Source organism: Gopherus evgoodei, chromosome 7, assembly GCF_007399415.2.
Source record: "Gopherus evgoodei ecotype Sinaloan lineage chromosome 7, rGopEvg1_v1.p, whole genome shotgun sequence".
Classification (NCBI taxonomy): Eukaryota; Metazoa; Chordata; order Testudines; family Testudinidae; genus Gopherus; species Gopherus evgoodei.
In genome coordinates, this window is record NC_044328.1 from 16,757,484 (window position 1) to 16,774,715 (window position 17,232).

The following is a 17,232-nucleotide window of genomic DNA, read 5'->3' on the forward strand; positions in this document are numbered from 1 at the left end:
ACCAGGGAGGAGTATAAAAATATTGCTCAGGCATGCAGGAGTGACATCAGGAAGGCCAAATCACACTTGGAGTTGCAGCCAGCAAGAGATGTTAAGAATAAACAGAAGGGTTTCTTCAGGTATATTAGCAACAAGAAGGAAGTCAAGGAAAGTGTGGGCCCCTTACTGAATGAGGGAGGCAACCTAGTGACAGAGGATGTGGAAAAAGCTAATGTACTCAATGCTTTTTTTGCTTCTGTCTTCTTGAACAAGGTCCGCTCCTAGACTGCTGCACTGGGTAGCACAGTATGGGGAGGAAGTGACCAGCCCTCTGTGGCGAAAGAAGTGGTTCAGGACTATTTAGAAAAGCTGGATGAGCACAAGTCTGTGGGGCTGGACGCGCTGCATCCAAGGGTGCTAAAGGAGTTAGCGGATGTGATTGCAGAACCATTGGCCATTATCTTTGAAAACTCATGGCAATTGGGGGAGGTCCCAGATGACCAGAAAAAGGCCAATGTAGTGCCCATCTTTAAAAAAAGGGAAGGAGGAGGATCTGGGGAACTACAGGCCAGTCAGCCTCACCTCAGTCCCTGGAAAAATCATGGACCGGGTCCTCAAGGAATCAATTCTGAAATGCTTAGAGAAGAGGAAAGTGATCAGGAACAGTCAGCATGGATTCATCAAGGGCAAGTCATGCCTGACTAACCTAATTGCCTTATATGATGAGGTAACTGGGTCTGTGGATGAAGGAAAAGCAGTGGATTTGCTATTCCTTGACTTTAACAAAGTTTTTAATATGGTGTCCCACAGTATTCTTGCCAGCAAGTTAAAGAAGTATGGGCTGGATGAATGAACTATAAAGGTGGATAGAAAGTTGGCTAGATCGTCAGGCTCAACAGCTAGTGATCAATGGCTCCATGTTTAGTTCACAGCCGGTATCAAGTGGAGTGCCCCAAGGGTTGGTACGGGGGCCGATTTTGTTCAATGTCTTCATGAATGATCTGGTGGGATGGAGTGGATTGCACCCTCAGCAAGTTTGCAGATAACACTAAAATAGGAGAAGTGGTAGATACGCTGGAGGGTGGGGATAGGATACAGAGGGACCTAGACAAATTAGAGGACTAGCCCAAAAGAAACCTGATGAGGTTCAACAAGGACAAATGCAGAGTCCTGCATTTAAAATGAAAGAATCCCATGGACTGCTACAGACTAGGGACCAAATGGCTAGTCAGCAGTTCTGTAGAAAAGGACGTTGGGGTTACAGTGGATGAGAAGCTGGATATGAGTCAACAATGTGCCCTTGTTGCCAAGAAGGCTAACGGCATTTTGGGCTATATAAGTAGGGGCACTGCCAGCAGATTGAGGTACATGATCATTCTCTCTATTCGACATTGGTAAGGCCTCATCTGGAGTACTGTGACCAGTTTTGGGCCCCTCACTACAAGGAGGATGTGGACAAATTGGAAAGAGTCCAGCAGAGGGCAACAAAAATGATTAGGGGGCTGGAGCACATGACTTATGAGGAGAAGCTGAGGGAACTGGGATTGTTTAGCCTGCAGAAGAGAAGAATGCAGAGGGATTTGATAGCTGCTTTCAACTACCTGAAAGTGGGTTCCAAAGAGGATGGATCTAGACTGTTTTCAGTGGTAGCAGATGACAGAACAAGGAGTAATGGTCTCAAGTTGCAGTGGGGGAGGTTTAGGTTGGACATTAGGAAAAACTTTTTCACTAGGAGGGTGGTGAAGCACTGGAATAGGTTACCTAAGGAGGTGGTGAAATCTCCTTCCTTAGAGGTTTTTAAGGTCAGGCTTGACAAAGCCCTGGCTGGGATGATTTGGTTGGGAATTGTTCCTGCTTTGAGCAGGGGGTTGGACTAGATGACCTCCTGAGGTGCCTTCCAACCCTGATATTCTATGAGTCTATGAAATGACTACAAGTGTTTGAGAGGAGATTTGGGAGAAAAAAGTGTTCGCATGGGGGAAGGGTTCAAAAGCTAAACATAGGAGCAACTGCTTTCAGAAGGTACTTTCAACAGCCTCAGGCACTCTATGCAGAGCTGAAAGGCACTGACGCAACCTTGAATTTAACTCTGTGCTACTCAATGGCTGTTGCCTCATCAATAAAGCTTCAACAGCAATTCAATTACACTTCAGTTGTCCTCCTCCAACAGGTACCCCCTACGTGCCCAAAAACACTCCACAGATTAGCCTCAAAATCATGAAGTTAGATGTCAGCTTAAGTTAATACTTGAATTAGACAAAGGGTTCCTGCCTTATGACACCCTAAACCAGTACCCAGCTGTCAGTTGGAAATTTCCCTTCCTGCTTTGTAATAAGAAATCTGAAAGGAGAGGGAGAAATTCAACTTTATAATATATCTCTGCATGAAAACTAATGTCCTAAACCAAAACTTAGCTGGCTGAAATCTGATTTCAAGAGTTATTGAAACTTTGATTTAGTAATATCAGGAACTGTTGAATGGTGATCTTAGTGTAGCATGTAAAGGATTAGTCAAGAACTAAGCTTGTTTTCCAAATTTCTTTAGAGACTTTTGTTTAGCCCTCTTCCTTACAGCAATGCACCTTGCCCTCTAGCCTTCTTACTGAAAAAGACTTTTCCATAAGGAGGCTCCTGATAGTGTTTTTTTTTAACTCATAGTTAAAGGATTAGGAAAGTGTAACAAGGAACTCTGGCAGAACCATTTCTCACAAGGTGTGTCTGGATAGCCATTTAGAGCGGAGTGGTGTACAGGACCACCATACACATAGAGAAGGTCCTCCAAACTCCACCAAACCTCAGATGTGCAGCATGGAGAAGACCATTTAATAACAGCTACTAAGGGCTAGATTGTGCCCTTAGATACAAACCTGAGCAAGGGATGGTGTGTACATTGTACCCCCAACCCTGTAGGGAAGCTCTGGAAAGCATTGTGCCTCAGAGATATCCCAGTCACAATCCCTCTCCTGCTTCCTCCTCACTTTGGCCAATGGGGGAGAGGTTTGAAACCAAGTGTCCACCCATTCCCCATCCCTCCTCTCTCACCGGCTCGTCAGTTGTAAGTAGGCACACAGCATTACTGTTTACTCCTGTGTGGCCAGAGCAAGGCCTGGGGGCAGAAGCAGGGCATTAAGGGAGGTTCTTATTCCTCCTTACTCCCTTGCGCAGCCCACATCACTAACGCCTCAATTCAGATAACATCAACTAAATATTTGGTGCTTTTCAATTTTGAGTTGTTCCCTTTGTGCAAACAGCAGCTATCCTGTTGATAGCAAGCAGAGAGAGATTGCAATGCTATCAATTAAATTACCATTTGTCTGTTAACAGAGATTGGAGGAACTTCTGGGGAAATGCCCGCACAGGTCACCTCACAAGTTACATATTCTGGGTCTAAAAGCAACAAGTTTAAATAATACTAGAGAGGAAGTAGCTGCCACTATTTTTATCCCATCATTACAGGATTCAGCACTTCCAATGTTATGCTAATTAAAAATCCTTTAGCAGAAGCTCAGAACCAGGGGGCTAGCCAACAGGATTCCAAAGATGGATGGAAGAAGAGCCAGGAGGGATGCCTCAGTGGTTTACACATCAGCTATGACATTCCTGGATTCCCTCAAATTAAAATCTGGACAAGATTGATTTAATCCTTCCTCATTGCTTGGTATAGTAGAAAAAACCCATAAAACACCACAAATTTCCTTTGTGTGGAGTTTTCAGATGAGACAACACATATCTTCTCTCTTGCAGCATTGAGAAAGCAGAGGTTGGAAGTGGGAGAGCGAGCCCAGGAGAGGCCCTTCCCTCTCAGCAGCCAAGATGACAAGAGACTAAGATAGGCATATCTCAGTTTATCTTATCTATCTCGTAGAGCTGGAAGGGACCTGAAGGGTCATTGAGTCCAACCCCCTGCTTTCACTAGCAGGACCAAGTACTGATTTTGCCCCAGATCTCTAAGTGGCCACCTCAAGGATTGAACTCACAACCCTGGGTTTAGCAGGCCAATGCTCAAACCACTAAGCTATCCCTCCCCTGACTCGAATCAGACACTGACAAGGAGCCCAGTGACAGCATCAGAGCCACACCTACAAAAAACACTGATAGTATGGGCCAAATCCTCAGCCCCAATAAGACTGTTTTCACACTGTTCCAGTAGTTAAAAGCAGTCTTAAACCTGGCCTATGTGACCAACAAGGCACCCTCCTCTAGCATAAGGCAATGCTCCAGTGGCACAATGTCAGTGCAGATAAATATGCCACCACCCTCACAAGTCCCTGGTGTAGGGAACATGCCAGGAGGATGTTAAAGGGAGAACACAGTGTTGTAAGATAACCCATGGACCCTTGCAAGCCACTGCTGGTAAATCTGAACAACCCTGAGACTGCTATAACCTGCACTGGGGGCTGAACCAGCCCCAAGCATTGGGGAAGTACAAATGTGGTGTAAAGCCATCTATCTTTCTCCTGACTGGAGTCTACACCGAGCACAAGTCAACCAGACCCGAGGAGAGGAGTGCACTTGCAAATACTTAAGTTAGGCTAGTCCTATAAAACCTATTCTTTCCACAGAAAAACGGCACAGAATACATGGGAATCATTTTTCAATCATTCAGAACGTAGTAATTTTTGTTCTGGGGTCAGGGAGTTCTCAACACGAAAGATGATGAAGAATCATGCCTAGTCAAGTTAAAAGGAGAAAGACACTCAGCACCTTGTAAAACTGGACCTTGTATTTGATGTGTGAAAAGGAAATATTGGGCTAAATTCACCTTGGTTGATTCCACTGAAGGATGAATCTGATAGACTGTATTTCTGCCCAGTAATTATCCCAGAGAGAAAGACCCAAATATTTACACAAGAATGACCATGCTGAGTGAGACTAATGATCCAGGTAGCCCAGTATCCTGTCAGTGGCTAGTGCCAGATACTTTAGAAGGAATGAACATATCAGGCTATCATGAGTGATCCATCCTGTTGTCCACTCCCAACTTCTGGCAGTTGGAGGTTTTGGGACACCTAGAGAATGGATTTGCATCCCTGATCATCTTGGCTAATAGCCATTGATGGATCTGTCCCCCAAGAACTTAAATTGTTTTTTGAACTCAGTTTATACTTTTGGCCTTCACATCATCCCTGGAAATGAGGTCCACAGGTTGACTGTGCATTGTGTGAAGTACTTCCTTTTGTTTGTTGCAAACCTGCTGCTTCTTATAGTCACTTTCTCCACACTATTCATGATTTTATAAACTTCTATCATACCCCCTAAAGTCATCTCTTTTCTAAACTGAACAGTCCCAGTCTTTTCTCTTTCTCCTGGTATAGAAGCTCTTCCATCCTCCTAATCGTTTAAATTGCACTTCTCTGCACCTTTTCCATTTAGCTGCACTACATTTCCACAATGACTACATAAGATGTTGAGTCAGGTCCAAAGTCTATACCAGAGTTGAACGGTCAGTACCTGCACAATCTGGGCCATATACATACAGTACCACAGACTATTTCTGTGTCCAAAACTGCTTAAACATTGTTTAGTCAAGAACTTCCTACAAACACAACTCTTAACAGGAATAAGATAAATATTTCAACTTTCAGAAGCAAGAAATTAAATTCATCTAAAAATATTTTAATATAGCAAGTTTGCCTAGAGAACCAGTGCGACACAGAAGAGGACACCCAATGTATAACCAAATTTACTGTTTAGTCTCCTGGTAAGCAACAGATGCAAATTTACCACAAAGTTGTTATTTGGTTAGAGTTACTAGTGTAACTAGGACCATGTTGCCTTGTAGTCATGGTTTTACAGCATCAATGTTCAAATTGGTTGAGTTAGTTTTACTGTAAGTAAAATTCAAGTTTACAAAGAAACAAAATAATTTAGCATATTATGCTATACTCCATTTCATGCTCTGCTCACAATGGTAAAACCCTAGAAGACAAGATAAACAATACTTCCGCATTAGATTAATAATTCCAAAACATACAGAAATTTTAATGCCAATTTACAACATAATACAATGCTTTACAAGGAGAGTTCTCATGTCCGCTGGCCAAACGAGAACGCCAGATGGTGAAAAGCATTCAAGTACTGTTATAGTGCATATAATATTGTCCACGCTAAGAGGAATGTTTTATTTTACCTTCTTATAGAATTATTGTTTCAAAAGTCTGTGTCCTAAGTGTAATGCAACAATAAAGGAGTAAATTAAAATCATTGCCTCAAATATGAGGCCTAAGTCCTACAAGTTATTTACAAACCCTAGATCAGTAAACCCTTTGTAAAAAAAAAACAGAGCAAACTCGTAATGGCATGATAAAGCTGGGAGCTTGCATACTATCATATGAACTAGAATGGTACTGATGTAATAAATCAACTAGTTGATGTATATATTCTTAATTCAAGAATATTTGCTGTCACAGTATACAGAGTAATTCTACAACTAAGGACACTGTCAAAAGGTTTTTATTTTGAAATCTGATCTTTTTAAACTGTTCTTGATAAAATTTTGGAACTTGGAAAAATTAAAAAAGGTAGCCATTCTCTATCAGTATTTGTTACTTTCTCCACTGTGTTCACTCACGGTAGGATTTACAAAAAACAATCGACATTGGCCTAACTCCGCTCCCAATGATAAAACTATTGACTTCAGTCAAAACAGAGATACACTAAATGCTGAGTGCTTTTGAAAACCCTATCCTTGATGGTTTGTTTTTGATTACTGATTCAGAGCAATCTGGGTCTCTTGGTAAACTGGGAGCAAGCAAACAATGTGTGTTTTAATACAGCAAAATGTAAACACGTAGGCCATACTTACATGATGGGAGACTCTATCCTGAGAAACAGTGATTCTGAAAAAGATTTGGGGGTCATGGTGGATAATTAGCTGAACATGAGCTCCCAGTGTGACACTGTGGCCAAAAGAGCTAATGAAACCCTGGAATGCATACATCTCGAGTAGGACTAGAGAGGTTATTTTACCTCTGTATTTGGTACTACTGCGACTGCTGCTGGAATACCGTGTCCAGCTTTGGTGCCCACAATTCAAGGACATAGATAAATTGGTGGGGATTCAGAGAAGAGCCACGGGAATGATTAAAGGATTAGAAAACATGCCATATGATGATATAACTATTTAGCTTAACAAAAGGAAGATCGGGGGTGATTTGATCATAGTCCGAGTATCTACATGGGGAACAAATACTTAATAATGGGCTCTTTCATCTAGCAGAGAAACGTACAACACCTTCCAAGGGCTGAAAGTTGAAGCTAGACAAATTCAGACTGGAAACAAGGAGTAAATTTTAAACAATGAAACTAATTAAGCACTGGGGCAATTTACCAAGGGTCATGGTGGATTCTCCATCTCTGAATTTTTAAATCAAGATTGGATGTTTTTCTACAAGCTCTGCTCTGGGAATTATTTTGGGGAAGTTCTGTGGCCTGTCTTATACAGGAGGTCAGACTACTTGATCACAATAGGCCCTTCTGGCTTTGGAATCTCTGACTCTCAATTTAAACAAGAAGGGAATACAGTTTGTTTACAAAGCAAAGTTGGAAAGAAAAGAACTCTTTGTCACTGCCACATGTATATTTTGTTTTTTCCTGCAATCTATAGACAACTCATGCAAGCTTAGAGAATCTCTCTAAAGGTACGACAGCCGTGTGTGACAGAACTGTGGATACACTTCTGTCTCAGCTCAGAAAGGTTTCTGATATCACTAAGGGTTTTGTTTTTTTTCTTCTTAACTAAAGATGACAAAAGGAATCTGGAATCAAAATTACTTTTGTAAGTACATTTCTCTCCCTATTTAAATTAAGTGGATTCGATTACCCATACTGCTGACTGAAACTCATCTCCTAACCATTACGATTAAGACTACAGGTCCAGATTTATCAGCCCAGCCCAGCTGAGCTTGGCACAAGTCTAGAAGAGGGTGTATGCATGCACATATGCAGTACATCACCTTGGTATCTCCCTGATCCTGAACGGTGCTGTGTATCTTGCACTCCGGCTGTTTGGATGCAGGGCCATATCCCTTTTCCCCAGTCACACTCCCTATGCTGGTAGCCTGTCAGAGCCACTCCGGCAGCCCTGCATGGGTGCTGTCATCCACTGACCAACTACGGCAGGGTTAAGTCTGCTCAGTGCTGCCAGAGGGGCACATCGCTTAATTTAAGAGACTGGAGAATCTCGCTCATAATCCAACTCTCAGCTGTGATAGCTAATGTTCCAAAATGACACACAAAACAAAACATGGCATTGCATTCATTTTGGAGTTCACATTGATCTGTTGTAACTACCATGGAGGCCAACAAACTCACCAGAAAAGGGAGGGGGGAGGGGGCAGAGGGATGTTTCTACAAGAGTTGGTCCCACCGTTAATACTAAATAAACACTTGAAAAATACAAAGTGGGAAAGGGGCCAAATCACTATCAGTGACACTGTCAGGTTAAACTTTTTCTTCCTTTCTAAATTCATATCCTAGTAATGCAGGAGAAACTTGTGACTTTGCAGCATATTTGTTCACAATATCACAAGCTTTTCCTTAAGAACACATTTTGCATTCACCAAATATGGTCTGTAAAGTTGCCAAGTGCACAAGCTGAAGGCACAGAGTCAAAAAACATACAAAAAAAGGAAAAGAAATTAGGAAAGAACAGATGGAAGAAACAAATCCGGAATCAAAAACTCATTGTCAGAATTATATTTAGAAAGGACCAACTCTTAAAGCTGCTGTCACTTTGTACTGAATAATAAATACTGCAAAGTAACAAATCTTTACTCTTATTATTTAAGTAAAAGCTTCAGAAAATACCTTGAAGTTTTAAAACTAATACACTGATGTGTTAATTAGTTTAAAGAATGTCCATAATAAAAAAACAAGAGTGCAAAAATGATTCTTCCATTCTAACATTTTTGGAGGAAGCTGCTGATTTTGGCTGCCAATTTTCACTTAGAAATTATCTGTTTTTCAAGGCGCATTCCTCACGGAATCAGAGAATAAGAACTTGCTGAGAGACCAAACCAAAGAGTCATGTCTTTCAAAGTTATCCCAAGTGTAGCAGCAACTGACATTTTATTACATAATGAAGAAAGTCCAAACTCCTCTTCCAGGTATAACTTGTGACTGAGCTCCTGAATATCAGCAGACCCCAGCTGAGGCTCTGGATATCATCTGTGCTCCTCCAGTGTCTGTTCTGGCTAGGAATAAAAGCACATCCGGTATATTCATTATCTGTACCCTCTGGAGCTTGCACATGCTGATGAGCCATCTGAAATGTACATAAAAGAGAAATGGTTAATCAGAAATTCTCATAACTTACACACTTCTGTAGCGCCGTCCATCCTGACAGATTCTAAAGAACTGTGTATACATGGAATCTGATATGCCAGCTCTATAGTCATTTCATCCACCACCCATCTGCACAGAACAATGGCAGCACAGAGCAATGCCGCATATCAGTCTAGAGAAGGAAATTAAGAGGGGCATATTCCACTGATGTTACTGGAAGAAATTGAGTAGACAGAATGCAGTCAAAATTCAGCAAGAGTGATGCTACTAACAGTTACCAAAGGAACCAAGGGATGTTTAGTGTCAAGTGATCAGGACCTTGCTTTTAAGTCTCACCATTAAAGATATGGGACTAGCCTCTCTCCTGTGCCAAAGCTCTAGTGAGGTGAGGACACCAAAGACCTAGTTATCAATCCCTGATTCAGCAGGCCAGCTCCAGCCCTGACACAAGTTAAAGCAACCTGTTGGGCAGCTCTAATTTGTGCCTTTGGGATAGGGTAGCCAGCAAAGAATTTTAGCAAAGCTCCACTTTCCTCCCTCCTTCCCTACATGTATCCCTTATGCAGCGAAGGGAATAAGGTGGGAAACTCAGGTACAGAGCCCAGATCTGATACACTTGTACAAATAGATAGAGTTGTCTATTGGTCATTTTTTGGCCAAATTATGGCCCCTTTACATGTGCTTAATAGTGTAAAGGGCTATAACTGTGGGAGAATCTGGCCCCCCCATCTCCACGGACATCTTGTCGTCTCAAAGGCAACACGGGAGGCCTTGTTAGAGTTGGTACCATTAGCAGTGGTTACTGGAAGACAGCAACACATTGGAGTTCAGGTTCTGATCACTCTCAGACCTCAGAGACCCACCCTTTTCTCTGTATTCAAGCAGTCCACATGGAAAGTATTCATTCCTCCCCCTGCTGGAGAGTCACACCTTCATATACTTTGGAAATGATATCGTCTCCACCTGCTGGTTGAAAGACCCATAACCCAACTAGCACAGAAGATCAAAGACATTTTTATTCTTTTTATTTTTTTAAACTAAACAATGAACAATAGCAGATTTTTACTTACTGTAAGTTAACTCTTCTCCAGCTCTCTTGCGTGACTGGTCACCTCTGGGAAAGAATGGGGAGAAAAGAATGGTCACTGAATAAGACAGAAAACTAGTGTGGAGACCAATGACAGCAAAGTCATCACATTTAATTTATAAAAGAAAAACTCAGACATTTAGTACAAATTAAACAGTATGCAAATATGCTAATAACAACAGTTGAAGTATATAATTAGGGGAAAAACCCACACCAGAATCAATACACCTGATACAATAAAAAGTGTGGCCGGACAATCATACAGTTTAGTTACTCTATCCTTTTCTTTAAAATTGATTTTAAAAATAATTCTGATGATAAATAAAAAGCTCATCCTCTGGATTTAAATACAACTATTTAATGTCTGATTTGAGACCAGACTATAGCTGAGTAATTTGTCTTAAAACAAATTCCTTATACCAGTTTTATAAAGCTATTTTAGAAGGTCTGAAAGATTTTTAGATTTAGCAGTTGCAAAAATCATCTTATTCTTCTGATCTACTGAGTCCAAATACAATTCCTCTAAATAGAGGATTTAAAAAAAAAAAAACAAAAACACAACACTGTGTGAAAACCTGGCTCCACTGAAGTCAACAGCAACACTCTCATTCACTTCAAAAGGGTTAGGATATCTTCACCCCTTTGACTTTATTAACTAGTATGTGCAGAAAATTCTACTGCTTTGTAGTTTTATTTGAGGTTAGATGGCAATAGCTGACTGCTATGAGGCAAGAGAGATGTCTCAATGTTATTTATTTTCTTCATGCTAGCCAGAATCTGACACTTCTCTGCTAGCAGACAATCCAGATCAGGCATTCATGTGACACAACAGGAAGCAGTCAACCACTTTAATAAAATCCATCCTCTTTGAGGCTAAGCCTGCGGTGTGCACTTTGTTCAAGGTCATTAATGCAAGACTCATCATTGAGTGATTAGATAACTCCCCCACCATCTTCAGTTGCACTAGTCATTTGATTATCACTGCTGAAAATTTTCTAGAGAGGTGCCTGTCATGTAATTAGTGGTGCTGATGGTGGATAATTTTGGTGTGAGATGTGGAGCAGTGAAGATATCAACAATCTGCTGCATTTACAGAAAGTCTCATTTGGAAAATAGGAATGTTGTTTTGACTTCATAATTTATATATCAGGCTGCTAAAATTGATGGCTTTTAAATCTATATTTAATAAACGAGTTAATCTGTAATTTTAATTACTAAACAGCACCCCAGAAGCTTAGTCTAATTGCAGGAAATTATCTCCATCCCAATGCACATTCCTTTGAAACTCAGCTGAATTTTAGCAACTCTAGAATTAATTTAGCAGCATAACTGTTTCATCGGCATGAATGTAAATTACATAAGCTAATCATATATACAATTAAATTAGAAAGGAACTAATATGGAACTTTGCAGCTCCAATTGCTAATTGAATATAAGCCTATCGTTTTCAATATAAAAGCCTAATACAAATTAATTTTTTTAATTTACTATATAATTCTCAGCATGTGGTTTCTCATAGTGCATTTGACCAAAGGCTGCTCAAAAGAGGTTTTGAGGATCATCCACCTTTTTTTTTTCTAGGTTCTACCATCCCCCTTTCTGTCTGACCTCTTGCCTCTATGAGGTCACAGACAGAACTGTAAGAGAAAGGACAAGGTAGCCTGTTTGCACGCAGACACCAATACTGCTCTTCAAAGGAACCAACCATCAATGCTTGGCTCTATTTAAGTACTGTAGAACACCAAAACTTGGCAGCAGAAGACCCTGGGTATTCCCATCCCAAATAACAACCATTACCAAAAGTAATATATTGAGACAACATGAATTGGAACTGGGCTACAGTGGTCAGTAACATTAGGAACAGGCAATTATTTATTTTTGTACAAAACAGAAATTGACAAACTATCTTTCAAGGACCCCTGATGGTTCAAAGCACTTGCTGTGGGGTCCATAGGAGACAGCTGGTAGGTTGTTCCCCACAAGGGCCCCTTGACTCTTGAACATACGTCCCCTCACTAGTCTGTTAGCGTATAGATTGGGGAACTTCTCAGTCATATATTGCAAAGCCTCTCTCAAGCATTTAGGAAGGAGATGATTATATGTAGATGGTAAAACTAGAGGCCTTTATTTTTATATCTTTGGACTGGTAATATACTGTTGAGTAATATTAGTATTATTGTCAATCACTTTTGACTAGACTGAATTTAAAATTACTGCTAGGGTGCTCAGAGCCAGTGATGGAATCTTTTAAATGCTAAAAATGGAAAGAAGAAAATTACAATTTTTTTTGTAAATTAACACCAGTGCTTGCCAGCAAAGCACGATCTAAGCATATATAGTATACTCTAATACTGCTCTTTCAAGCATAACAGTTGTTTATTCCAAATGCCCAAATCAAATCATACCTTCTTTTTTCCATATAGCATATTGATATTTACAGAATAAAATCAGTTACATTATATTAGAATTCAAAGGCAAAACCCAAATTGTGGGTATTTCTTGTTCAAAGAATTGGTTCCCCCCCCTCCACAGATAGCAGTTAATAGACAGCAAAGGATATTTTTTTATTATTATTTCACAGAAAACATTGGGACAGTTTTACCCAAGAACTATCCAACATCACATATGCAGATAGAAAACGAAGACAAAGATATTAAAGCCCAAGGGCCCCATGAGTCAGTGGGAAAAAACTAGGATTATTTACTAAATGTACCAACATCATCAGTCTTTTACAAATAGGTAAAGATATTTTCTTGCACCCATGTAAACCCCAGGGTAGGATCAGGCCATGGAGGTTACAGTGCATACTCCAGGCAAAGGAGCAGCCTAGGAAAAAAAGCAGAACAATGAGAGAATGTGCTGGTAAGAGCAAAGAGGAGAAGAAAATAAGAGAGGAGGTAGGGTAGAACAGAAAAGAGACTTGAAAACATGGACAAGTCATCAGAATTTTATATGGAAGCTGAGATGAAGCCAGTGAAGGGATAGGAAGAGGAGAGTGGCATGGTGAGAAAAGGTGAAATTTGCAGCAATTTTGGGGGTGGACTGGAAAGGAGCAAAGTGACAATCTGGGGGATCAAAGAGAAAGAGTGCTGCAGTCCAGACTGAATATACACTCTAGAATTTATCAAACTGTTCTGACCAAATAAATATAGAGTTTTCTGGGAACACAGATTTACATGAATAACCAATAGGATAAGAACAAAGGTTGGGTTATCTACATAATTTCTATGTAGGTTTTTAAATAAAGCTCTGTGTTGCAGTGGTGATGTCAGAAATTATGCTTAAATAGCTATATACCAGGACACTCGCTTTCACAGTTTTTCCTTCCACTCAAAGTGTTCGCAATATAGTTTGATGGGGAAGAGTTAAACCCTTTACGACAAAACTATGAATCATTAATTATTGACCTATGGTATCATGGAAAAAGATCTTTCAAATCAAATTTATTAGCACTTGGAATACTGCTAGTGTTTAAAAAGCTCAGCCCAAAGCTTGCTTATGAATGGTCTCTGAGGAAATATAGTTTAACTTCTCAATTAAAAATAGACATATTTCATAATCAAATTTCAAGGTTTAAGTGATTAGATGTAATTGTATCATTTCAAATACTTTTACTGGCAAACATGAAGCTTTAGAAATCTCAAGTCATCTTGCAGAGGCCTCTTCAGCTTGGAAAAGAGGAGACTAAGGGGGGATATGATAGAGGCATATAAAATCATGAGTGATGTTGAGAAAGTGGATAAGGAAAAGTTATTTACTTATTCCTATAATACAAGAACTAGGAGCCACCAAATGAAATTAATAGGTAGCAGGTTTAAAACAAATAAAAGGAAGTTCTTCACACAGTGCACAGTCAACTTGTGGAACTCCTTACCTGAGGAGGTTGTGAAGGCTGGGACTATAACATTGTTTAAAAGGGAACTGGATAAATTCATGGTGGCTAAGTCCATAAATGGCTATTAGCCAGGAAGGGTAAAGAATGGTGTCTCTAGTCTCTGTTCATCAGAGGATGGAGATGGATAGCAGGAGAGAGATCACTTGATCATTGCCTGTTAGCTTCACTCCTCTGGGGCACCTGGCATTGGCCACTGTCAGTAGACAGTTACTGGGCTAGATGGACCTTTGGTCTGACCCGGTACAGCCGTCCTTATGTTCTTATGCAGATAAATGCCCTTAAAGTCTTTTCTAATCTTGATTTTTTTTAAACCATACATTCTTAATGAGGATTTTAATGCAGCGCGAACTTTTTCTACTTTTTTTAGCTGAATCAATAAGCACAATTCACTCTGATATTGACCACAGTATTGTCCACACAAAATGAGCATCCAGTCTCCCCTCTACTTCTCCACTCCCCAAGAACAACACCATAAGTGAGAACAAACCATAATTCAAGAGACCAATAGGAGGATTTTTTTAATGATGTCAATTTTTCTCAAAAATAACTTAAATAAATTCTGCTCTATCTATGGTCTTTGAAATGAAGTGTGTCAAAACTTAAAAGGCTTGACTAAATTTCCAAATATAAACACCCTCTCATTTTCTTAGGCTATTCAATATATACAAGCAGTATTTAATGAACCACAGTAGAAAACACAGACTATCAGGGCTGGAAGGGACCTCAGGAGGTCATCTAGTCCAACCCCCTGCTCAAAGCAGGACCAGTCCCCAACTAAATCCCCAAATGGCCCCTTCAAGGGTTGAATTCACAACCCTGGGTTTAGCGGGCCAATGCTCAAACCACTGAGCTATCATGTAAGTCTTCAAATTACCACTTAAATACCAAGGCAGTGAGCATGTAAGAAATACTTAAAATATTACCCGATCCTACTCCCATGAATCTTAACGCCAGGATGCTGCCCATCAATAGAAGCCAATATTAAATACAGAGTGCTGGTTTTGTGTCAAAAGACAGGCAGATGATTATTCTTTAGCATTGATGCTTTGAACAGTAGAACATTTACTAGTAACATTTCTACTTTAGTAACTGGAATGCACACTTCGCGGATATTTAAAAGTAGCTCGGATGTATTCAGCTAGAGATCACAAAGAGATCTGAAGGTCAACAGCAACGTGTGAAGACTGACCTGACCTTTTGTTTTATGTGTACTCTTTATGATTGGAGAGAACAAAGTTCTCTGTCTCCTTGCATACTATCCTGACAGCCAACATACAAGACATGATCTTATTATAGCTTGGAGATAAAACAATGAGCTTCTCAGAAATACTGATCGTTAACTGAAATATTATAATATTGACCTAAGTGATAACTGAAGGCCTTAAGAAAGACTATCATCTATAAATTCCCATTTCTGTGAGAATATTGTATACCTACTATTGTTATAAGCAGTTGCTAGGATTAGAATAATTGACATTTAGAGAAAAATAAAATTCCCTTTTACTCAGTTTGTTTACTTTGTGCATTTGATAGTACTTTGTGTATAATCAGTTTCAATACTTTGTTGAGGGTCACTTTCACTTCCTGCCTTGTGCATTAGCTTCTTAACTCTGCAGTGATGGTCCTGTGAACAGATCTGGGCTTGCTAACTTCCTCAGCCTAACTTTGGTGTTTCTGGCTCCTGCAGAGGGAGCCAGGAGTACTGGGTCAGGAGAGGCAGTCATGTACTGCAGCCTGCCAAGTTCACTGAGAGACAATAGGCCAGTGAGATGTGTGAACATGGACTGGAGGGGGAGGAGAAGATGTGCACAGAAGGCCGCAGCACATTTTTTAAAACTAACAAAAATTCAAACTGATGGTGTTCTTTTACTAGTTTAAGGAAAAGCAATGTTCAAAGACCAATGCTAAATGGGAACTCACAGTGAAGATTATCACCCACTAATAAATAAATCAAAATACCATGAGGGTATAAACAAATCAGAACTATCTCAGTTTTATCTGAAAGTATTTGAAAGATGCTGATCACCTATTACTTCCTATTGCCTTCAATGGAATTTGTGGGTGCTCAGAACTTCTGAAAAATTAGGCCACATTGGTAGGTGCTTAACTATGGATTTAGGTGCCTAAATACCCAGATTTGAACATTCTGGTTCAAGTCTTTAGAATAATATTTAATATTCTATTGAATATAATACAATATTTAAAATGTTTACTTTTTTTTTTTTTAAGTATATGCATTTTAATAGCTTCAGCACTGTCTAGTGCAATTGCCGTTGAAGGCTAATAATTATTACCTGGTAAATCCATTCTGCATAAGCTCTCTTTGAAGTTTCTGGTCTTGAGCAGCATATTCTTGAAGTTCAGATTCCACAGCAGGGGGGAGAATGTTTGGGATGAATTTAGAAAATAAAGCTGGTGCCATCTGAACCCACTCTGTGTGAAAAGGGAAAAATAATAATGATGAAACATGCAGAATCGGAAGAAAAATTTTAGGAGTGGTAATTTCTTCTTTAAAAATTAGCAATGATTATTTTGAAGGAGGACTGAAGGTTTTTTAAAAGAGTATATACATTGTTTAATAGTTTGAATTAAAAGACTAGATAGTCTTAAAATCACACACATTTTTGGCCCAAGAGTCTGTGGTTCTCCATCAATAGCCAATGTTGGCCATAGACGCCTACAGCTGTAAATAGTACAAGCCATATACTTTATTGCCCTATACCTTCTGTAACCAGAGCAAGAGGGTATAAAATGCTACTAAGTCAGAATGACAAGATGGATGAGGTAATGTCTTTTATTCGACCAACTTCTGGTGAAACAGACAAGCTTTTAAACAACTACACTGCATACTAAGTCTGAATGGTACATCCTCCAGGAGGCAACTCCACAGAAAGGGTCTCTTAACTGAAGCAACCATGCCTCCAGGCTGAGCCATAGACTCTCAGAAGAGACAAAAGCAAAAATAATGTAGCATACAGCACCTGCCT

At 39.9% G+C, this 17,232-nt stretch overlaps 1 protein-coding gene across 2 annotated transcripts in view; it reads right to left on the reverse strand.

The window, feature by feature from the left end:
* Positions 1-7,392: 7,392 nt before the first annotated feature.
* CACUL1 (CDK2 associated cullin domain 1) overlaps positions 7,393-17,232 on the reverse strand; it is a 76,913-nt gene continuing 67,073 nt past the window's right edge. For both annotated transcript variants that reach the window (XM_030569593.1, XM_030569591.1), the window contains 3 exons: positions 16,540-16,678; positions 10,334-10,377; positions 7,393-9,243 (listed from right to left, as the gene is read on the reverse strand). In XM_030569593.1, coding sequence (XP_030425453.1) covers positions 9,203-9,243; positions 10,334-10,377; positions 16,540-16,678 — 224 coding nt within the window. In that variant the 3' untranslated portion in view covers positions 7,393-9,202. The remainder of the gene's footprint in view (positions 9,244-10,333; positions 10,378-16,539; positions 16,679-17,232) is intronic.